A 25,390-nucleotide genomic window follows, 5' to 3' on the forward strand; every position below is an offset into this window, starting at 1 on the left:
ACACTGATCAGCCAAATTAATTATATCACTAACACTGTACCCCCTAAAATACCAGAAAGAGAAAATTCTCACATAAACAAGGTCAGTGTTGTATGGCTGAATTAGGGCTATGATTTTTTAATTGCCTCATGATAAATACAAATGAAAAGCTATGAAAGTAATGCAAATACATAAATTTTTAGGACATTAAGGAACTACTGCAAAACAGATTAACATATACACAGACTTGAACTTACCAATTCCCATAGTCAAAATCAAAGGCAATAGTAATTTCAGTTCCTTTTGGAATAGTCTGTATAGAATAAATGTAAAGATGTATGGTTCCATCTTCAATTTCATGCCTCACCTGTTAAAAAAAAAATTTTATATTTTTATAAATTTTTCTACTTTTAGAAGTATCCCATCCTGCAATTTTGAAAAATTTTCAAAGTAATTCCCAAGTACAACATGGAAAATATGCAGTTCAAGACTTGTAACTATAAATCGGTGGTTTTCAACTGGACAGAAGCATAGTGATGCAAACTCTATGGCCCACCATGTAGCATTAAAAAGCAAATACTAAAAAAAGAAGAAAAAATATGACACTTCATCAATTCTACAATGCCTTTTTTTTTTTTTTTTTTTTTTTTTTTACCCCTGAGTATCTCTGAAATTGGGAGTTTTGTAAATGATGACACCCTCGATTTGATGAAATACAATAATCAGTAATGGAACAGTTAACACCACACTTTTCTATGACAGACACTGTTCTAGGTACTTCATATATATTTACTCCATTGAGTCCTCATAACCACTTTTTATAGAACGCAGACCAGGTTACAAAGCTAGTAAGTCAAAAAGAAGACATGAATCTATTAAGTCTGGCTTCAAAACGTAAACTCAACTATAACATAGCTATAAATTAAAAATGTTTATTTTGGCATGTAAAAAAAAACCCGGATATATGCTCCAAAATTTATGCTCCAAATTAAAACACAGTTTTATAAAAAATTTTGTAGTAGCACATATAAAATCTACTTTAGCTTTCCGTTTTGTCATCTACCTTGATCCAATCAGATCTTACATTTGACCCATAAGTAGAGCTTCAGAAATAAACAAAAATCTAATATTTCTTCTTACAAAGAACATCACAATTTCTTCAGTGTGCAAAGCAATTTTTAAGACCTCACAGCCCATTACCACCTAATTTTTTGCAATGAAAACACGCTGAGGAATATAAAACGCATCAATGGTTAAAAAGTTTAGGGCTACCAGACTTGTGTTTAATACTCAATTCCATGCATCCCCTGAAACCCTTGCCTCCTGAAAAGATTTTTAGAAGCTTACCTCTGCATTGGGTGTACAAGAACGCCTAATGAACCGAGCCTCATTCCCAAAAGTCCTTGCATCAACACACATTTCTAGCCCGTGAAATTTAGAATAAAATAAAACAAAAGGATATGGTCTACAAAGAAAGAAATGCATTATAAACCATTAACATGTTAAGAAACTTCTAAAAGATTCAAAGTAAATAGTGAAGCCAAGACTTGAACACAGGCAGTCTAATACCAGAACCCATTCGTTAAGGGCTAGTTCATGCTAATGAGATTTTTACCTGCTCCAGTAACCTTACCTAAATTAAAGGTAATTGATTGAAGGTAGAAATTCAAATTTATGAGATAAAAAGGGAGTGACTATTGCCTTTACAGGAGAATTCATTAATTGGATACCTTTAAAATCCTAATCGCCTAGTACATTTAAGTTTTGATTTCTAGCACTGTTTCAGATCAAATTTGCTATGTAAAAGATTTGTATATCTTTCAAATCTTAAAAATTCAAGTTATAAACAACAAATACTTTTTTTTTTTTTTTAAGAAAGCGTCTTTCGTGTTCTTTTTTTTTTCAACGTTTATTTATTTTTGGGACAGAGAGAGACAGAGCATGAACGGGGGAGGGGCAGAGAGAGAGGGAGACACAGAATCGGAAACAGGCTCCAGGCTCTGAGCCATCAGCCCAGAGCCCGACGCGGGGCTCGAACTCACGGACCGCGAGATTGTGACCTGGCTGAAGTCGGACGCTTAACCGACTGCGCCACCCAGGCGCCCCAACAAATACTTTTAATAACCATATAGACTTATCTCCCTAAAGATACAAACATATTTCCTGACCTCCGGGAAGCAAGGGGTTATATCAAATGCCCCCAAAAAATATATAGAAGAGGGCTCCAGTGCCATTCTAGTACCAAGAAAGGAGGAGGTGAAAGTAGCAATAATGTAAGACCAAATCCAACATCTGTTATAAAGAGGAAGGGGTTTTGCCTGTGATCACCAATGGTGTTTTCAGGTTCTAGCAATTATGTTATAAGGAACTAGGTAAGGTCCTGGATGCAAAAGGGCTTCACTCCTTATAATCTTATGTAATCATAGTTTTAAATTAATGTCCACCTATATACTGCTGTTTATCTTTGAAGTAAACTGTTGCAAGAATGTCAGTAAGAGAGATGGGTAAGAGACAGAAATACATCTACTTTTTGTCATATTTTATTATAGTTCAAAAGTTATCATTAGTCACTGTTCAACTGTACCATAGTTTTAAAAATATTAAAATGATAACTTAGAAAAACAAAAGGCTTATGAACACACAGCATCTTGGTAAACAGCCAAAAAGTCAATACTTAACAACAGGTAACTAGTAAAATAAATGAATATACCTCTTAAAGAAATATCCATTTGCTTCAAACTGTTCTCTTAGCATAAACTTCCCTCTGTACTCAATGATAAGTGCATCAGGAGGCAAATCTTTTGCAGATTTCAGAATTTTCTTATTTTTTTGTATATGGCTCTAAAATAAGAGAAATGTTCAGATTAGTTAAACCTAACTGCTTTCAGTCTAACCAGTTAAGATATACATTAGAAAAAGGTCTTTGTTTCATAATTTTTAGGCAAATGATATATTTACCTCTACAGGAGGTTTGAAGAGCAAATTGTTGGTATTCAAATCTGATTTATTTATCTCTTTTTTGTCATTTCCATTGCCTAATCTCAGAGCTATTCTTTGTGCCTCCCTCTGAACACCCTCACTATATTGGTTACTATTTGCCTCTTCGTATCGATCCATCCACGCTTTGATTTTTGTCTCCCATCCAAAATTTGAACCATCAGATGAAGGATCAATCTCTGGAGCTGAACCCTAAAATCATAGCAAACTAAGCATTAATATCTGGACTTCTAAGTATTTACACACACACACGGTAATCTATATAAAAGAACATAACATAAAGTAGCAATAATGTTCGGCTTTCTAAGTTGGTCCTAGGAAAAAACAGACCATAAATGATCAGCATACTACATTTTTATACTGCATGCCAGATAAAGAGTTAGAAAACTAAAGAGGCCAAGTTATGTTGAACAGCATAAATTCAAGCTTCACTGACACCACTGTAGCCAAATTAAGGCCACTGACAAAACTGCAAACACCCAAAACTTCGGAGTTACTGTCAACTAATGATTAAAAAAAAGATAGCATATGAAAATGTTTTTATTTTACAGACTGCCAGTATCTACTTTATACTCAGTTCTGATAGAATACAATTTTAACATGTTTTATTAAAAAACACACTTTGACATCTTAATTTAGTATAATTCCAAGATCTATAATCAATTGTCCACATGATAAATATGACATGAGAACAAATGTCTAATAGGATGTGAAATGACCCAAAATGGTCCACAGCCTAAATTCAAGGATCATAATGACAGCAAGGACTTATAAACTTAAATGCTTGCTCTTCATCCATACCTCCTATTAAAAACCTGTAAGATAAGAACGCTAAGTGCCAAGTACAAAAAGTTACAGCCTCTCTCAATCTGTTACAGAACAAAAAAGTAACACTTTTCTCGCTGGAATGCAATTTACAGATAGGCACAATGACCACACATTTTAAAAATGTATTAAAATGTGGACACCCACAACAATTCTTATTTGCAATCTTAGGATGAAAATCAAGTAATGCAGATAACAAAAACATGTTTCATTAGCATAATTCAGGTTTATAATTCGTTTTAACACATGACATTTCAATTTGTTGTAAATGCTATTCACCAGTTTCTACAACACTGAATACCTTGGTGAGAAAACAGACTATTTCTATATGTATAACCTAACTAAAATTTGAAAATCACATATAGAATTCATAAAGATCCTTATATATCCTGTTAGACATGTATACATGTACAGTAACACTAAAATTTACCATCTGCCCACCTGCCATATAATTAACTTTTATTACAAAAAGTATCATTCTTTTTTACAATGAAACAAACTGTAGTAAGTTGTTCAACTACTTGATAGGAGTAGGTTTATTTGTATTAACTGGTATTTTCTGTACTTACATATTCCACATTATAATGACCATGAGATAATAAATTTTTATACAAATATGAAATACTACATATTAAGGCTTTCCTCAGATTTATTAAAGAAATCCATTTTTAAAAATTTGTCTTTCTTTTCTGTCCTCCTCCACCCAAGCCCTCTACTGATCTGGTATATATTTAATAGTTCTTCCATATCTCTTTAACCTATAAATACTATTGAATTACTAACTGAAACTGTTACAATCTTAAAGAGGTATCTTTTAGTTAAGGCAAAGATATCTTTAAAGATGCACAAAGCATTTTTAAAATTTTACTTCCTCATCTCTTTACAAAACAAATGAAAATATTTCACTTAAGTAAAAGATGTTCCTTCTTAATTAAACTTAGTATTGGAATGACTGGATAAATAAGGAAGAAAGGAAAACTTTAGAGTATCAACAGTTTCCACCAGCTTAATCCAAAACCTTTTTCAGATTGTACTGTGTCAGATAATGTCCCATAAATTCAAGTTTTAATATATAGTAAGTATATAATCCCCAGCTTTAACATATAAGGAACATTTTATGAAACTTTGGGCTTGCTGTGTGTTGAGTGACACCACATATTTTCTTGAGAAAGAACTACAAACGTATGCAGTAATCATCACTGGACAGCTGTTTAATTATTTGTTTTCCAAGAATGTGAAATAGTGAATAATTGTTATGCACAAAAGATACACTGTAACATGCTCCCCACATACTATTTTAATATCTGACAACTTAAGAAACCCATTAGCGTTTAACCACACAGCCTAGAAAGCTGTATAGTAAGTCTATACAGCTGACCTCTGTGATCCAATACCTATCTTTTAGCGGGAGGCAGAGCTGAGGAGCCTTGCCACTCTCAGAAATCAGGGCATCTACAAAATTGAGGATATAGGCTAATTCAAGGTACAAGTGACTACTTTGTATACCTCTATGGTGATTTTATAGTATAACAACTGACTTGACTAAATCACTAGAACCCCAACTATGCAAAAAAAAAAAAAAAAAAAAAAAAAATTTCAAATTCTAAATGTGATTTTGCATTCATATATCCAGTATACAAAGTGGTATGGAGACATGGAATGCAATAATCTACTGAAATTCAGATTATCCAAAATTTTGATAATAGGAATTACTTATATACCTCCTTTTACTTAATGATTTAACAGTGTTAATAAACTCCAAGAGAGGCATAGTAATCCAATTAGGATTCTCTATGGTGTCACTTCTGGTAAAGATAATAAGCAATGAGATGATACGCAATGAAGAGAACATAAAGTAAAGGTTTTGGACAAGCAACCACTTGTCCTGAAAAACTGATAGTTGGAACAAGGACTTAAATTTAATGTATTTAAAAAAAAATTAATGAATTTACCTTAACTCTTAAAAAAAATGTTTTTAATGTTTATTTATTTTGAGAGAGAGAGAGAGAGAAAGCAGGGAGGTATGGAGAAAGAGAGAGAAGGAGGGAGAAAGAATCCCAAGTAGGCTCCATGCTTAGCACAGAGCTCCACACAGGGCTCAATCTCATGACTGTGAGATCATGACCTGAGCCAAAATCAAGAGTCAGATGCTTAACTGAGCCACCCAGGTGCCCCTGTTTACCTTAACTCTTGATGACTTCCGAGATCCTTCACGAAAGGCCTAAAATAACATGAAATTCTGAGTTAGTTTTCTTTTAAAATGGATATAATCAATCAGTTCAGTAAAGCATTTTATTGATGTCTCATAATAATAAAAAACTTGGCAAATATAGCCAGAACCGGGTGAATGTTTAAGTAAGGAAAGTCACCTACTAGCATACTATTTTACTATTAAAAATAGAATGCAGACTTTGTATATCTAAAACCAAAGTAACAATGTATGTCAACTATTGTCAAATTAACAACAACAATAACAACAAAAACCATAATGCAGGCTATGTAAGAACAAGAGAATACGTATATGATACTGCTAGAAAAAATCTCAAATTTTTTGTGTGCTCAATTATTACAACCATGGGAAAATATCTGATTAAAATTGGAAGGGTATTAACAATATTACAGTAATTTTATTTAAGTCATGAGACAAGTCTGGGGAGTGATAAAGTTATTTAATTCTCGTAGTCAACTAGTAAGTGATATTTGAGCACAGAGGAGCATTTGAGTAATAAGCACTGTGGCAAATAGAGTTGCATTTATTTAATAAATAATTCAGTGACAGCCCACTACTCTGCCAGGTCCCAAAGTGGTATTTAACATTTAATTCCTATCTTCCTCACCACTTCACCCAAAAAGTCTCCAGGGAGACTAACAAACATAAACCGAGAGTAAGCAACATAGACCCAAATATATGTGTTAAGTTTGTGTGTAGACTATATGTTGGAAGTCAGCAAGATTTACTAACAGCAAAAACAAGGCAGTGAAACGTCACATAAAACATGGGCAAAGAGCTAGGTGGACTTTGGAGAAGTAATGTACCCAGACAGATGAACAACTGAAAGGAATACAATCCTGGTACTAAAGAAACATGAAAGAGACACCTGGCTGGCTCAGTCGGTGGAGCATGCAACTCTTGATCATGCAACTCTTGGTTGTGGGTTTGAGCCCCACACTGGGTATAGAGATTACTTAAAAAAAAAAAAAAAAAAAATCTGGAGTGCCTGGGTGGCTCAGTCAGTTAAGCAAGCATCCAACTCCAGCTCGGGTCAAGATCTCACGGTTCGTGGGTTTGAGCCCAACGTCGGGCTCTGTGCTGACAGTTCAGAGCCTGTAATCTGTTTCGGATTCTGTGTCTCCCTCTCTCTCTGCCCCTCCCCTGCTCACACCTTCTCTCTCAAAAAATAAACAAATAAAATAAAAATAAAAATAAAATAAAAACTGTCCTCTATCCAGAACATCTATTGTAAACTCCTTTCAAATTTTTAACAATTAGCCATAACAATAGGCTGAAAAAAAAAAAGCAAAACTGTATATATTCTTTTGTTTTATATATATACTACATGTCACCCCTCAAATAATAGTAAAACCTTAACAGTGGGCAAGATCTAAGTGGGAAAACCAGATCTTTTATACCCAGTTCCTTGATTTTTTTTTTCTAATCCTTGTCAATTTTTACTAACAACATAAGACAAAAATCTCTTTTTAAACACACAGCAATATTCTGAAACAACTATGTCACACTCCAAGACCCAGGACTGATTCATTTTAAATAGGGACAAGTAATTCCCCCTAGAAAAAGTGCAAAATCTATGCTTTATTCAAAAAATAGATTTGTTAAACCAAATGACCTAAAACAAATATGCAAGGATACAATTTCCAAGTAACAATAAACAGGAAAGCCTAATTTGAAAGCATGATATTAAAAAGGTATGTCAATACCTATAATATGTGAATTCCTAAATTATAAAAGGCATTTAATAGACAATCTCTCTCTCTCTTTGTGTAAATTACAATCTGAAATAAGGGACATAACAATGAAAGAAGACAAAATGTTGTTACAAGTGCTATAATAAAAGGTTCAAGTGACATAATGAGATGCAAAGAAAGATGATCATATTTGATAGGAGAAAAGCAGGTTTCATGGAGGAAGCAGTACTTGAGAGTATAATAAGGGTTGAAAAGACAGAGACGAGAATATCCTAAATGGTGAAGAGAACAGCATAACCAAAGATGACACCTGGTGGGACACTTGGCAGGCTCAGTGGGTAGGGCATATGACTTTTGATCTCAGGGTCATGAGTTCAAACCCCATGTTGGATACAGAGCTTACTTTAAAAAAATAAATAAACAAAAACCACCCAGAAAGTGCAGGTAGAATTTGGTTATAAGAATGGATAATATACAGGAAAAAGTGTAGCAGAACTGGAGAGGGACCTCATCTGTGAAGACTGCTACAGTCAAGCTTAGATGGTGGTGAAATGAGAAACTGAAAAGTACCTGCTGCCTATTAAATAACCAAATAATATCTTGAAGAATTACTCAAGGAAAAAAAAATGCTTTCTTTGGAAAAACCTGATTTTATATCTAGGAATAATTTCACTCTATAATAGCAATATAGTTCTCGTGAAAAGTATTTTCTTTTACCTTATAAGAGAAAAATCTTCAGGACCAATAATAATAAATTTAGTGAAAAAGTGGCTTAGAAATGGTTTTGTGCCATTAAATCCTTGGGATAATTCATCACATAAGACTTAAGTAAAAGAAGTCTATATGATAAGAAATTCATTAAATATGGAGGTTTATTAAAATTACATACGATTCAGAGAAGAGCAACTATAAACAATTACTCACAATTATCATATGCTTTTACCTTGTTCATAAGCTATTAAAAATTTAGGATTGTTATTTTTTGTCTAAAACAGCAATTTTTTTCTATTTTATTTTAGCTTTTGCCTTTCTATGACTAGTCTCATTAGTGATTTCAAATCAGTATGCCAACATTTATCTATTATACTTCAATCTTTGAAACATATTAAAATTGTAAAATGAGTTTTAAAAAACTTAGATTCTGCAACCTTTTCTAGCTACCATCCATTACTCACCTGCCTTTCCTGTAAAACACAGTTCCCATCACTTCCTGTCTACATAACTAAAAAAAGGAAAAACTTACTTTTTTACACTTTGAAATGTTTTGTTCTTTCTCCCCACTTTTTTTCCTTCTTTTATCATTAACCTTGGAAACTCTTGAAGCAGTTAAAGTAATCGATGTTGGGGTATGCTGAAATGCAGTATATAATTCCACAGGAACCTCATCACCACTCTCAGTTGCACTGGTATCACCATCTTCCAAGGCAAAATAAAAATTACTATACTTGTAACACTATCTTGAACAAAATGAAAAATCAAACAGCATTCTACAAGACAAGCTGCCGTATCTCCCATCATTCTGAAGAATACACTTTTTTCTACTTCCTCAGTTCACTCATAGTAAGATACATTTAAATGCATACTACAAATACCTTTTCTCATACATTAAATTAGAAAGGATACAAAAGTCTGACAACACACTGAGGTAGTGTGACTATGGGAAAAGGGCACTTGCATAAATAGCCAGTGGTAATTCAAAATTCCCTATGAAGGGAAATTTAACCATATCTAACAAAATTCTACATATACTTACTCTTTCACCTAATAAACTTTTTCTAGGTGTGTGTCCAAAGATAAAATGAACAAAAATACAAAAAAAAAAAAAAAAAGGCCACCAAAAAAAACAAAAAACAAGAAACAAAAAAACTTGTCCGGGAGTGTTTCATTGACAATACTATTTGTAGTAACAAAAATGAAACGAAACAAAACAAAAAACACTGGAAACAACCTAAATGTCCATCAAACAGTTCAGTAAACTATGATTATTCAAAACCAGTTGTACTGGTGTTGTCGTAAGCCAAAATAAAAGTTGTAGCACAGTTATACTGCTAAAATCTATTCCTCAAAATGAAATACTATTCCATATGATTAATGGATCACCATCTCTCTGAAAAGCAAACATATTTTAATACTTCTTTAAAGCTGTTATCTTTGTACAAAAATGAGGATTTAAAATTTTTATTTTCCTCTAATTTCCACATTTTCTAAAATAAGTACATTCTATAATCTGTAAAAAAGACTACTTAAAATCTATACCTGACATTGTAAGTTGTATGTACAACCAACATTGACTGGTAAGGTGTTTATATCCAACTGAAACATGCAGACCACTCATTTTCTCAATCACACTAATTTTAATTTAGCATAGATCCTCTTCACCCACCTGACATATTTTCCCTTTTCCGGCGCTGTAGTAGCACTGCCCTCTCTTTATCCAAACTCCTGCATTAAAATATTAACATGATTATTCATCAAACTTTCATAAATTTAGATATAAAGCAGATGGATTTTAAATGTGATAAACTTTACAATTTCTCTAATGTTCTTACTGAAAAACAAACAGTATAAAATATGTGTATTTTTTCCCTTGCTTTAGATTTGATCTAGCCTAATTAGCAGTAGATGCCAGGTAAGTGACACTGTTGTGCTTTTAAGAAAATAACTTTTTACTTAGGAAGCTAGTACCTTTTTTTTTTTTTTTTTTTTTCCCCCAAATTGAATATTTAAAGCAAAATGTCTGGGGGCACCTGGATGGCTCAGTCGGATAAGTGGACTTGGGCTCAAATTATGATCTCACAGCTTGTGAGTTCAAGCCTCGCGCTGGGCTCTATACTGACAGCTCAGAGCCCAGAGCCTGCTTCGGATTCTGTGTCTCCCTCACTCTCTGCCCCTCCCCAACTCATGCTCAGTATCTCTCTCTCTCTCAAAAATAAACATCAAAAATTAAAAAATTTTAGAGCAAAAAGTCTGAAAAAAAAAAGAATGTTTACAATAACCAAAATAAATTTCTTAAAAGCACACCACTGATTTAGGATCTATTTGCATTATTACCAGCCTAAAGTTACTTCCACTTTTGAAATAATAATACACACTGAACTTTTAACAATTAAAAATACACTAGAGGGGAGGTGTGTGGGGGGGGATGGATTAAATATGGGATGGGGATTAAAAAGTGCACTTGTGATGAGCACTGTGTGTTGTATGGACATGTTAAACACATAATATATCTGAAATGAACAGAACACTGGATCTTAACTGGAATTTAAATAAAAACTTAAAGAAAAAAGTAAAATATTTCATTAACTCCCCACACATGAACTACATCATCCATAGGAACTGTTTTATATTTCCCACCAACATTTTCACTGTCGAAACCTATTACCCTATAGGTCAAATAAGACTAGATATTTTTCTTAGATGAGAGAATAAGGGCTCTAGACTAAAATATCTACAATTCAGTAACAGACTTGTCTTAATGTCTACTAGGACATATAACTATAACATTACTGATTATCACAGAATAATAAGTAGGTATCACTCAATAAACTACCCTCCCTAATGACCAGTTTTAAACCAGTTCTTAACTGAATTTATCAATAGATATTTACCCCAGCAAAAACTATTTGGCAAAAGGCTAGTAACTATCATAAAGTAAAACAAAATCACATAGTAAAACCTCACTCATAAAAAAGCAATGCAAAGTGTAACATTCAGATTACCATTTTGAATCTAGTTAAACTGGGAAAAATCCAAGTCTATCAGACACTATTGTAAGCCCTGGGAAAACAGGCATGCTTATCCATCACTGGTAGGAATTCAAAACTGTACAGCTCGTATTGGAGGAGAATTCCGCAATATCGGACAAAAATTTTATGCATATATTACACATTTACCCTTTTACTGAACACGCCTACTTCTATTTGCAATTACAAAAGACTGGAAACAATGTCCACTCTAATGAGACTGGTTGAATACACTATTCCATGAAAAAGATGAAGCACCTTGAAGCAACAGAAAAAAATGAGCCAATTTCTATATACTTCTATGAAGTGATCTTTAGCAGATATTTTTAAGAGAAAAAAGGAAATGTGGCAAAACTCTGTAATATACTATCGCTTACCTAAATAAGAAAGGAATACAAAGATGTATATACACACCTGTTTCTAATAAGGAAACAATGGAAAGAATAATCTATTTTTTATGTTACTTCAGGGATAGAAAGTTCAACTTATATGAATATACTTTGTTTTAAAATTTAACTTCAAAATAATGGGACTACTTCTTACATAATCATGTAAGTATATAATTATAAAAACAAAGTATAAAAAGCAATCCTAAAAATAACTAGATTCCTCCTACATTTCTGGTGGAATATAAAATGGTACAACTTCTCTGCAATATAGCTGGATAATTTTTTTAAAAAACTAAACACAACTACCATGTGACTGAGCAATTGCACTCTTGGGCATTTACCCCAAGGAAAATAAACTTACATTCATACCAAAACCTGTACACAGATGTTCATAGCAACTTTTCTGTAATAGCCAAACAAATGTCCTCCAACAGGTGAATGGTTAAATAAACTGTGATACATATATATCATAGAACACTACATAGCAATAAGAAAGAATGAAATATCGGGGCAACTGGGTAGCTCAGTCGATTAGGCGTCTAACTTCCGTTCAAGTCATGATCTCAGTTTGTGAGTTCAAGCCCCATATTGGACTGTCTGCTGTCAGAACAGAGCCCACTTGGGATCCTCTGTCCCCCTCTCTCTGCCCCTCCCCACTCTCTCTCTCTCAAAATAAACAAGCATAGAAAGAAAGAAGGGAGGGAAAGGGGAATGGAGGGAGGGAGGGAGGGAGGGAGGGAGGGAGGGAGGGAGGGAGGGAGGAAGACTGATATATGCAAAAACTGGCTGGCTCTCCAGAGAATCATGCTGAGTAAAAAAAAGCCCACCCCAAGGTCACATACTGTATGATTCCATTTATATAACATTCTTGAAACGAGAAAATTATAGTCATGGAGTACAGATTATAGCAACAGAGTTGCCAAAGGCCAGGAATGGGGGAGATGGGAGAGGTGGAAAAGGTGGGAGGTGGATGCAACTGAAAAAGCAATGTGATGGATACTGGCCATGGAAATGTTTTGTATCTTGACTAGACCAACTAAATATTCTAGCTATAATACTGCATTAATAGTTTTGCAACATGTTACCACTGGGGGGAACTGGGTAAAAGATACACAGAATCTTTATTATTTCCTAACTATTTATGTGACACTCTAACTCAAAATTAAAAGTTTAATTTTAAAAAATAAGGGGTACCTGGATGGCTCAGTCAGTGAAATGTCTGACCCTTGATTTTGGCTTAGGTCATGATCTTGCAATTCCTAAGTTTGAGTCCCACGACTCTGTCAGCACAGAGCCTTGAGATTCTCTGTCTCACTCTCCCTCTGCCCTTCCCCTGCAAGCTTGTTCTCTCTCTCTCAAAAATAAATATTAAAAAAAAATCAAAAATAAAAGAACCTCATCAACGTAAGTGTGTAAGTGTGCATCCAGATGGTGTTTTAACCACACAGTGAAATTCTTTTGAGGGACTTTAAACACAACCATACGTTCCTTGTGGAACATATCTTAAGGGGAAAAAAAGTTCTAACCTGTTTTACATAGGGGTACCTGCCTGGCTCGGTCAGTAGAGCATGCGACTCTTCATCTCAGGGTCATGAGACCAAGCCCTAAGTTGGGTGTAGAAATTACTTTAAAAATAAATAAATAGGGGCGCCTGGGCGGCTCAGTCAGTTGGGCATCTGACTTCGGCTCAGGTCATGATCTCACGGTCTGTGAGTCTGAGCCCCGTGTCAGGCTCTGAGCTGACTGCTCAGAGCCTGGAGCCTGCTTCAGATTCTGTGTCTCCCTCTCTCTCTGCCCACCTCCTGCTCATGTTCTGTCTCTTTCTGTCTCAAAAATAAATAAAAACATTAAAAAAAATTTTTTAATAAATAAATAAAAATAAACCTTTACATAATCATATTGTTGGTGCTAGTCGCTGGTATTGTTACTCTGAGATTCTTGCATTTTTCTATGAAATAAAGCAACTGAGTAAACTGGTAAAATTCTAATTATGTTACTGTCTGTTGTTGAGAACGAAGATCAAAGGAGATATAAACAGTATATAGAAAAGACCAGATGAAAACCTTGTATTCCTAAATTTAAACTGCAATTATCTGCATAAACTCATGTATTTTATCTTAAAAATAAACACACAAAACATATTTCCTAGCTTGGTCTACCAAAAAGACCTAGGAACAGTAACCAATCCAGTAGAAAGAGCATGCTAGCTCAGATTCTAGTCCTGAAAACCAATCCTCAGGGGCACAGAAGTATAATACAAGCTCAAGACATCTTGTTATGCCAGACAGCACGAACACTTATCAAGTACCACTAGGATACTGTCAAAGGGCTCAAGAGTCAAGTTGTCAAGTTTCCACCGACGAAAACTAGACAAAATTTAAATATCAATATGAATAATAACTGCAGCAGACTGACATCCATTATGTTTAAATACCTGAGTTCATAATGACACTTGCAGCCAAAAACTCACATATAACTTTTGACTTTCCAAAAAATTAAAACTGTAAGCCTACTGATAACATAAATAGTTGATTAACACATATTTGGTATGCATACGTATTAGTGAATACATGTATGCATATGTATTATGTATTAGTGAGCATATGTATTAGTGAGCCACAGAAAAACATAATTAAGAAAGTCATAAAAAGGGGCATCTGGGTGACTTAGTCAGTTAAGCATCTAACTTTGGCTCAGGTTATGATCTCATGGTTCATGACTCTGAGCCCCGCGTCAGGCTCTGTGCTGACAGTGCAGAGCCTGGAGCCTACTTCGGATTTCATGTCTCCCTCTCTCTCTGCCCCTTCCCCACTTGTGCTCTCTCCCTTTCTCTTTCTCTCTCAAAAGTAAACATTTTGAAAAAATAAAAAAACAAAGTCATAAAAAATAAACTTACAGTACTATATCAAAAAAACCCAAATATAAGTGGACTTGCACAGATCATAACTATGCTGTTCAAGGGTCAACTGTATACCTTAAAAGAACTAAACAGTTAATATGGGAAAGTTTGTTTCTATAGACATATTTGAGCTAATAAGTCATAAGCAATAAGATTAACATAGCATTGGGGCACTTAGGTGGCTCAGTCAGTTAAGCATCTGACTTCGGCTCAGATCATGATCTCGCATTGAGTTCACGAGTTCGAGCCCTGCATTGGGCTCTGTGCTGACAGCTCAGAGCCTAGAGCCTGCTTTGGAGTCTGTTTCTCACTCTCTCTCTGTCGCTCCCCCACTCACGCTCTTCCAAAAATTAAAAAAGCATTAAAAAAAAATATATTAACATGGCCCTAACTTGCAACCCCTAATAAATTAATGGGTCTAAATAATGACTACCAATAGGTCCTATCGTAGAGACAACCAGATATGATGTGTCACCTGATGAAGCAGTCTATGAAATATTCTTACAATATTCTTACCAAAAAAAAAAAAAAAAAAAAATTGACCAGTGCCTAGGTGGCTAAGTCAGTTAAGCATCCAATTCTTGATTTCAGCTTAGGTCATGATCTCATGATTCATGGGTTCAAGCTCCACATCATAGTTTCAAAGCCCCACACTGTCAGCATGAAGCCTGTTTGGGATTCTCTCTTCTTCTCTCTCTGCCCCCTACCCCCAATTCCCCACCCCTGCTCATGCTCTTTCTGAGCCCTTGCTATCTCTCTCAAAATAAAAAAACTTTAACAACAAAAACTGAACCTATAATCTGATCACACACTTACTTACAGAAATACAAAGGACAGAGTAACTTGTTATAGCATGATAATGCAATTAGCAAACAAATCGGGATAAACAATTCAGTTCCTTAAAGAAACACACTGCAAAGGAGAGGCCAAAGTTAGGGGAGTAATGAAAGGAGGTTTAGATAACTAGAGACTGAATAGATGTATATTAACCAATCAATATTCTAACAGCGACTGAATGATAATACATTTTGTTGCATATACAATAATGGTTTTGGGTTTTTTTTAATTCTTTTACAAATTATACATACATTTAATAATATACATAATTATATATGTATTTAAATGTGTATATATTTATACATGTATATGCATGTTTAAATACATCTACATATATAGTAAAACCTTGGTTTGTGAGCATAATTCATTCTGGAAACATGCTTGTAATCCAGAGAACTTGTATATCAAAAGGAATTTCAAGAACCACTGGCCCAGTTGTGATCATGTGACATACAACATCATGTACTACTCACATTGCAAGACATCACTCGTTTATCCAGTTAAAATTTATTAGAAATAAATGTTCACTTGTCTTGCACAACACTCACATAACGAGTTACTTGCAATCCAAGGTTTTAGTGTACTGTATACTGAAATACACAGAGATATATATGAATGAAATATATCTGGGATTTGCATTAAAATATGTGAAGGAGAAAAGAAACACATGACAGTATAAATGAAAAAGATTGTTGAAAATTGTTGAAGCAGGGTGATGGAATGATTGTATAGACCTACAAAATTCTTTATAAGCTAAGGAAATGTTCTTCTAGTAACTTTTGAACATAGTGCATTTCAGTGAAAAAAAATGCCATCACTTAAAAGATGCGCTATTATTTTATGCATTATTGATAAAGTAAAAGAAAAATGCTACAAAGTAAACCATGACATATTATCAATGAAAACATTCTTCCTGATTTTAGAGATGTCAAAATACAAAAAAATAAAATAAAATAAATATGAAAAAGTATATCTTAGAATTGATGAAACATAGTAATCCATTAATTGTTTAATCCAGAATTCATACATAAACTTCTAATAACTAAAGATTATTTCAGTGTATTTACTGGCAATCTTATAAGTATGCACAACTTACCTAGGCTGACAACGTTCACATAAGTATGTATCAGGAATATGCTGCCTGTCAATCCCCATGCAGTCAATATGTTGCCAAACGCTTAAAAAAAAAAAAAAAAAAGCAAAATATAAAATATTCATAGAATCATCCATAAATTAAGACCTGATATTCTATTTGACTATCACTTAGTAAGTGCCCACTTTGTGTTTAACACTGTAAAAGGTGCTGTGAGGAATTCACAGAAATATGTCCTTGGGGAGATAAAACTTTGAGATGCAAAGAGGACAAAATATAGATATATAGATATATAGATATTTCTGAAGCAAATGTAACTTTAAAATGTGAAAGGTATACATTACAAATATTATCAAAAGTCACAAAGTAAAGATGTCCACACTCCTTGAAGTTAATGGGGAAAAGCACCCTGGAGAATGATGGACTTGAATAAAACCTCATTTGAGAGTTAGGAAGAAAAGATATCATCATAGCAGTTTTTTCTCAAGTAGACAGATATGACGAGCAATGGACAGAAGACAGTTAAACTATATGAAGGGGAATTTTCATTTTGAGAAATACAGAGGAGGTAGAATTGGGTTAGTATGGTACAGTCAGATTATATAGGAGTTGGAACATCAGGATGTGTGTAGATTTCCTCCAACTAGCAACATGTAAAACTAGATGTGTTTTGATGATATAAAGTGTTTGAATTCAAAGAAGAAAATGAAAGTAGAAAAAACAATTAAGAGGATTTTCCAACATTCCAAACTTGCGTTAAAGGACAGAACTAGAATGTGGCAGGGAAGATATAAAGAATCCAAGATATATTCTATGAAGGTAGGGATTAAACCTATTCTGTCCTCAAATTATTCTTATGGAATACATGGACCAGCATGAGGCAACTTTTCAATTTATTACTATTATTGTATTTTGTTGCCAAGATTTTAATTGGTCCAGATATATATATATATGTGTGTGTGCATGTACACACACACACACACACACACACACACCTGTTCCTAAAAATAGTCTTAATTACTTTTTACATAATATTCAGCAACTTCTAATATATCCCTACTGATTTACCTGCTATTGTATTGCTCTTCACTTAACTGAGGATGTTGGGAAAAGAACTGGTAGAAAGTGGAAGGTAATGGAATATATATCAAAGATGTGGGGAGAAAAGTGAGAAAAGCAGAACACCAGACAGGAGGGCTAGAATAACAAACTAAATTAAATTTGGGTGGTAAGTAGTAATGTCATGCAGACAACAGAAGAAACCAAACTAGAAAATGAATAAATGATCAGGGATCTAGATGCCAAACTTGAAAGAGGAGATTATAGGCAGTAGGTACATGGAAATACATAGAGGCAATACAGAACAAGAAGAAAGGAAAAAACATTAAGTTGTACAATATTTTACAGATTAAGCAGTAGAAAAATAAAACCACAAAAAATAGATTCATAACAGCAGTTGCTGAGAAGCAAACACTTTGAACAATCCAAAAACTGTAACTGGTCCTTTAAGAATTTGTAGATAGTATAAATCCTAAGGACTATTTCACTATTTTCTAACAGAGATAATTCTGTATTATATCTAGATCACTGTAATTAAATAGAAAGAAAACAATATTCATATTATGCATTAAAATGAAAACGCTGCCAAATGTATGTAATTTATCACAGTAGACAAGATTAGCTAAGAGAAAGCTATATTATGTGATCAGTTAAAACATGAACTGAGATTTTCTATCAGGTAGTTATTTTAAAAATAATAAAGAAAAGAATTTATCACTGAAGATATTTTTTTAGTTTTTTTAATTTACCTCCTGAGTAAATTTACTGAAGTGATTGTTCATAGTAATGATATGTCACAGATAATGAGTATTTATTTTTAAATGTGAAAAGGTATCACAATATATTTTTATAAAAATTTACTCAAAACTTCACATTTTTACATAAAAATATCAAATTTCACCTTCCAAATTAAGACTAATTTTCCCCCCTTTTGGCAAAGGTAAATCATCTTTTTAAAATATAACCCTACATGCATGTTTATATCAATAACATCCAACTCCTAACCACCTAATAAATGAGAACAATATTACAAATAATGCAAAGTAATTTATATTTGGCTCTAAGATGTATTTTTACACTCACATTCAAATATGGGTATATGCTATACTATTTCAAATCAAATAATGAAGCTATGCCATAAAGATATGACCCAGGAAATTGTGTAAAGCTACCAAACTTTCTTACCCACTACAGTGCACTGCTTAAATACTCTGCTTCCCACTCTGTGCAGGGGACGGACTCAGTAACTTTCAGGCTGAAATCCTATTCCCTCTCCATCCTCCCCAACTCCCTCACCCCCCAAAAAAACAAAAACAAAAATAAAACCCCACTTTCTGTCCCAATCACACCTTCTCTAGGGGAGGAGGCCTTTCTTGGTGGTTGAACCAGGGTTGGGGGAGGGGAGACTGTGGTTCTGGTTCAAGGAGACTCCAGAGTGCTGCAAGGTTCAAGTCAAAAGGAGGTGAGAGAGTCAAGTCAAACAAACATCAATCAAAATGTATAATTCCCCCAAACTGGAAAATCACAGTGACTACACAGCACAAATAACTCCAAAGGAAATTCGCAGGGCTCATTTTTCTATCTTGTCTACCACTGTATGTAGTTGTATTATTACTGAATGAGCAAAAACAGAGATGTGATCCTACATGAATAAAGTTCAGAACTGAATGCCTATTATGCAATTAACAATGACTTCTGATAAACTCTAAGAGAGCTTCTTTCCCATAGGGGCTTTCTCTAGGAACAAAATAAACTGCACTGATAACAGCAGAAGTCTCACTTAAAAACCACATTCATCAATTCCTTCAAAAGTGACTTTATCTTTTCCAAGGTTAACAATCAAAGGTTAGCAGCATTCAAGAAAAGTAAACTAATGGTGTAAAATATTTTACCTGCATTTGTCACAACAGATCATGTATCCATCATCATGTGTAAAACCACATATGCACCTGGTTACATCAGTACCATAACTTCCATCCTCAGATGTGCTGATTGTAGTAGCACTGGAAGTTTCATCAAAGTTAGGAGTGGTAAATATGCCTACTTCATTTTTGCTAATAAGAACTGATGGAGGAGGGGAAGCCGGAGGTGTTGGAGGAGGACGAGCACCATAATTATGGTCCTGGATAAATGAACACAAATACAGCACAATATATATAATTTCAGCAACAATATAAACTAAGTAACTAAAATAAAATTCAGTCCTTAATTTGAATATTCAAGAAATATGAAGTTGGCCTATTTCTTCCTTAATACCTTTAAAATAACAACTTGGTAAAGCTATAAATTAAACCATACTAGTAAGTGAAAATGTCAGTCTACCTCAGTCACCTGCACAATGACTTCCCTTAAACTCCATGCCCTCACCTCCCTAATCAAAAGACATCCTCACAGTCCCATGGACATAGAGCTCCACCTTCAAGATAGAGGCAGGCACACAATGTGAAGGGTAAAAAAAAAATAACCTCAGGAATGTGGAATGTGGAGGCTAAAGAATAACAAAAACAACCACAAAAGACATATTATCATTATTATGTATATAACAGAAGATTTTTTAGGAATTGGTTTTTATGCTGGTCCCAGTGGCAAAAATCCCTCACAATTGTATCTGGATAATATCACGAATATGTCCAGTTCTTCAACTGTTTCAATGTAACCTCTGCCTCTTATTAGCTATGCAACACTGAACAAGTTAATTTAGGTAAGCCTCATTTTCTCAGCTATGAAATGGGGATGAAAATTATGCCCATCTCATGAGGTTGATTTTGAAGATCAAATGAGATAATATATGTAAAAATGTTTAGCACAGGGGGACCTGGGTGGCTCAGTCGTTCAAGCATCTGACTCTTGATCTCAACTCAGGTCATAATCTCATGGTTCTGTGCTGACAGTGCAGAGCCTGCTTGGGATTCTCTCCCTCCCTTTCTCTCTCTGTCCCTCCCTCACTATGAGCATGCAAAAAAAAAAAAAAAAAAAAAAGTTTAGCACAAAGCCTGGCACATAAGTGCTCAAAAAATGGTAATTATATAGTTTACAATAAAATTATTATATAATTTAGAACCAACACTAGGTAATACAATACAGTTCTATCTCTGGCTCTTTTTATAGAGGAGGTAAAGAATTAGAATACCACACTATTAATAGTATAAAATGCAAAATAATAATAGTAATAGCAAAACTTCTAGAGAATACCTCTAATAGAATTTTAATCCTTTGAATAAATATAGTTAGAGCAATAAAAAATTAAACTATAAATTATATACCTAATTGTTTAGATAATATAAGTATGGATTTTTAAATGTTTTCTTTTTAGGCACAATTACTACAAACATCTACTTTCAGTCTCTAGGTATAAAAAATACCCTTCCAGAGAAACGTTTGACACTTACCGCATAGGGCAAACCGATGTAACTGTGTGAATGATGCGAGCTGCTGGTATACAACTGGTGGGGATAACTGTTGGATTTCTCAACTACCACAGGGCTAGCTTCTACGGATTCTGGTCTGGAGGGGGAAAAGTTGCATCAAAGAGAATTCCATTCATTTTTGTTCTGTTCAATCAGTTTAAAATTATAAGCGTTTATTTTATTGCTATACAAATGTCTTTTTATACCGGGCAGACACCTGTGGATAAGAAATATCCTATCTAGGTTCTGTATCTTAACCAGACTTTTTAAAAAATCAATGTCTCCGGGCACCTGAGTGGCTCAGTTGGTTGAGCGTCTGACTTCGGCTCAGGTCATGATCTCTATGTCTGTGAGGTTGAGCCCCGCGTCTGGCTCTGTGCTGACAGCTCAGAGCCTGGAGCCTGCTTCAGATTCTGTGTCTCCCTCTCTCTCTGTCCCTCCCCTGCTCATGCTCTGTCTCTCTCTCTCTCCAAAAATAAATAAACATTAAAAAAAAATTTTTAAATAATCCTTAAATAAATACATAAATACATAAATGTCTCACCTCCCAAATTCAAATAGTTTCCCTATCATTAAAAAAAAAAAAAAAATTATCAGAGGGGCACCTGGGTGGCTCAGGTGGTTAAGGATCCCACTTTGGCTTGGGTCATGATCTCACAGTTCGTGGGTTTGAGCCCCACATTGGGCTCTGTGCTGACAGCTCATAGCCTGGAGCCTGCTTCAAATTCTGTGTCTCCTTCTCTCTCTGCCCCTCCCCCATTCTCACTCTGTCTCTCTCTCTCTCTCTCTCTCAAAAATAAACAAACATTAAAAAGGTTATCAGAGAGTAAACGTTATTTGAATACTCAATGGCACCAGGGACACTAGGCACAGGGGTGGAGAAAAGTAGCAGAAATAATTTAAACAGAGCCAAGAACACAATGAATCCATGTGGCCCCGAATGTGAATGTGAAATATACATTTCAATGTTCAAAACTGTATGTATGTGTTAGTGTGCCAAGATGTAATGAAGCCTTGGAAAGTATCAGTAAAGTTAAGAAATAAGAAACCTCACAATGAACCAAGATTTACTTATGAAAAAATAGAAGCAGCAACCTGTGGTAGAGTAAGATCAGCAGTTCTGGTCCATAATGGTTAAGTGACGATAACCTGACCAACAACTGATACAACTGAGACTAACAACTTACACACTGTGATTGACCTGTGAGCTCTCTGGCCTAGCATTTTACATATATCACTTTGCCAACTTCTTTACTCATATCAATCCTCCTGAACCTTATTCCTGGTAATACCTATTTATTGATCAATGTAGCAGTGAAACTACTCCTGAGGCTAATTCACAATGAAATTAATTTCTCCCTGGCACACACAAAACATGATTTGTTTCTGTGCCTTTATTCTTACCGTGGCCACCATTTGAGATGATTTTTTCATGATACCCCTTATCCTACCTCTTATCCAAAACTTGCCCTTAGAAGTTAGTACTGTTTGCACTCTTCATGGTTTAAAGACTTCTTAATGCAGTTACACTCTAGTTGTCTTATATCTACAGTTGACAGCTTCTTGACATACTCTTCCCACCCACCCCCAACTCACTCCCCTGCACAAAGTCTCAATTTAGCTCTAAGTGGCTGCTGCCGTGAGATCCAGGATTCTAGAACCAGTAGAGAAGGAGGCACAAACTGAGGTTGTTCCACAGTTCTGGAGGAAATTACAGAAGAAGAGCCTCCAAAATGTTCCGAATACTTTGAAAATCAATACTCACCTAATGTCTATGGTGTTATTTTAAAAATTTCCTCCTTCTTTTAAAAAAGAAACGTCTTTTAAATTTAAAATCAACACATTCTCATTGCATAAAACTTAAATATATAAGTACATAAGAAAGTGAAAGACCATGTCTTCGAACCTCAAACCTTCAAACTTAAAACCTCAAACACAAACCTTAGGATGCCATGTATCTCCCTCTAAATGGTTTCTAATATACTATTTGTTTTTTCACAATTTTCTTTGTCCATCTTTCAGTGTCAATGTGTATCTACCCTATTTTTGGTAATAACTGCTTACTTCATTATATAAATGTATATGGTTTATTTAACAATTTCCCTATTGGTGGATATTTGGGGTTTTTTTAAACTTGTTTTTTATTTTAGAGAGAGAGAGAGAAGGGCAAAGAGGAAGAGAGAGAAAGAGAGAGAGACAGAGAGAGAGAGAGAGAGAGAGAGAGAATACCTTAAGCAGGCTCCACGCTCAGTGGGGAGCCTGACATGGGGTTCAATCCAAGACCCTGGGATCATAACCTGAGCCAAAATCAAGATGCTCAACTGACTGAGCTACCCAGGCGCCCCAGGGGACATTTATTTCTATTTTTCACTGTTAAAGGTATCACTGCACTTGTACACCCTTCAATATATCCTCTCTAAATACATGGTAGTATTTCTACAGCATGTATCCCTGGAGACAGAAATGCTCAACAAAAGGGTAAATGCATGTAAAATGGATAGATATTAGCAAACTGCCTTTGACTGCTCTACAAAATCAATTGCTTTAAAAAATCTTTAAGGGGCGCCTGGGTGGCGCAGTCGGTTAAGCGTCCGACTTCAGCCAGGTCACGATCTCGCGGTCCGTGAGTTCGAGCCCCGCGTCGGGCTCTGGGCTGATGGCTCGGAGCCTGGAGCCTGTTTCCAATTCTGTGTCTCCCTCTCTCTCTGCCCCTCCCCCATTCATGCTCTGTCTCTCTCTGTCCCAAAAATAAATAAACGTTGAAAAAAAAAATTAAAAAAAAAAAAAAAAAAAAAAAAAAAAAATCTTTAAAACTTACATGAAAGGAAGAAGTGGAGTTTTGGCAACTCCTGATCTATAATACTGTTATTAAGGTAATATGCACATATTGTGGCCAAAATAGAAAGACTCCCACTTAAAGATTTAGAGTAAACTATGACTATACTGCTAAAGAGCATAGTAAAAACTTTGCTATTTTGGAGCAGTTAATGGTTAAGCATAAAAAAAAAACCTTTCAGCACAAAAGCAGGTAAGTTCAAGCATGTAAGCAAGTCACAAATGCATAATTTCATGATTCAAATTGAAGCTGCAGCAGTGATTACTGGCAATGATCATTTGGCAATTTTTGTATTAATAATTATTTTTTAATTTACATCCAAATTAGTTAGCATATGGTGCAACAATGATTTCAGGTGTGGATTCCTTAATGCCCTTACCCTTGTAGCCCATCCCCCTCCCCCACCACCCCTCCAGCAATCCTCTGTTGGTTCTCCATATTTAAGAGTCTCTTCTGTTTTGTCCCCCTCCCTGTTTTTATATTACTTTTGCTTCCCTTCCCTTATGTTCACCTGTTTTGTATCTTAAAATCCTCATATGGGTGAATTCATATAATATTTATCTTTCTCTGACTACTTTTGCTTAGCATAATACCCTCTTGTTCCATCCAAGTGGTTGCAAATGGCAAGATTTCATTCTTTTTGATAGAAAGCAGAAATTCTTCATCAAGATCCTCATTTCTAATGCTGCTTATACTAAAAGTAATTTTAAAAAGAAGCTAACAGTTACTTTTTAAAAAATTTGGGGGCATCTGCGTGGCTCAGTTGGTTAAGCGGCCGACTTCGGCTCAGGTCATGATCTCGCGGTCCGTGAGTTCAAGCCCTGCGTCGGGCTCTGTGCTGACAGCTCAGAGCCTGGAGCCTGTTTCAGATTCTGTGTCTCCCTCTCTCTGACCCTCCCCTGTTCATGCTTTGTCTCTCTCTGTCTCAAAAATAAACGTTAAAAAAAATAAAATAATAAAAATAAATAAAAAATTTGGTTGACCTATTTTAAGGATTTTCCTAAACTATAAGAGAGCATTAAAAAAAAAATAAATAAATAACACAACATATATACTTAGAAATATTCTTTAAAAGTACCATGGTGCTAAATATCCTCAAAGCTCTGCATTTCCACAACATAGTAAACATGAAAACAACTTTGTGACAAATACCAAAAGTCAAGCATCCTTTGATCCAGTAAACCCATTTTGGGGAATTTATCCTAAGAAAGAAATTCCTGTAGATTTGAGATATTTACTGTAATACTATTCATAAAGCTATATATAAGAGGAGAAGTCATTTAAATATCCAATCACAAAATGATTAATTAGAGGAGCCTGGCTGACTCAGAAGAGCATCTGACTCTTGATCTCAGGGTCATGAGTTCAAGCCCCACGCTGGGCATGCAGCCTACTTAAAAAA

At 34.7% G+C, this 25,390-nt stretch overlaps 1 protein-coding gene and 1 long non-coding RNA gene across 6 annotated transcripts in view; one reads left to right on the top strand and one right to left on the bottom strand.

Annotated features, from left to right (window-relative positions):
• The window catches only part of KMT2E (lysine methyltransferase 2E (inactive)), a 101,780-nt gene that overhangs the window by 24,829 nt on the left and 51,561 nt on the right, over positions 1-25,390 (bottom strand). For 4 of the 5 annotated variants that reach the window (XM_045494501.1, XM_045494503.1, XM_045494500.1 and 1 more), the window contains 10 exons: positions 21,135-21,249; positions 19,638-19,867; positions 16,690-16,770; positions 10,109-10,167; positions 8,969-9,141; positions 5,984-6,022; positions 2,938-3,168; positions 2,690-2,820; positions 1,327-1,444; positions 237-346 (listed from right to left, as the gene is read on the bottom strand). In XM_045494501.1, coding sequence (XP_045350457.1) covers positions 237-346; positions 1,327-1,444; positions 2,690-2,820; positions 2,938-3,168; positions 5,984-6,022; positions 8,969-9,141; positions 10,109-10,167; positions 16,690-16,770; positions 19,638-19,867; positions 21,135-21,249 — 1,287 coding nt within the window. Of the gene's footprint in view, positions 1-236; positions 347-1,326; positions 1,445-2,689; positions 2,821-2,937; positions 3,169-5,983; positions 6,023-8,968; positions 9,142-10,108; positions 10,168-16,689; positions 16,771-19,094; positions 19,184-19,637; positions 19,868-21,134; positions 21,250-25,390 lie in introns of those variants that run through there. The other variant, XM_045494504.1, reaches the window with a different exon arrangement.
• The window catches only part of LOC123606333, a 39,212-nt gene that overhangs the window by 7,718 nt on the left and 6,104 nt on the right, over positions 1-25,390 (top strand). The window lies entirely within an intron of this gene.

This window comes from Leopardus geoffroyi, chromosome A2 (assembly GCF_018350155.1).
Source record: "Leopardus geoffroyi isolate Oge1 chromosome A2, O.geoffroyi_Oge1_pat1.0, whole genome shotgun sequence".
Lineage (NCBI taxonomy): Eukaryota > Metazoa > Chordata > Mammalia > Carnivora > Felidae > Leopardus > Leopardus geoffroyi.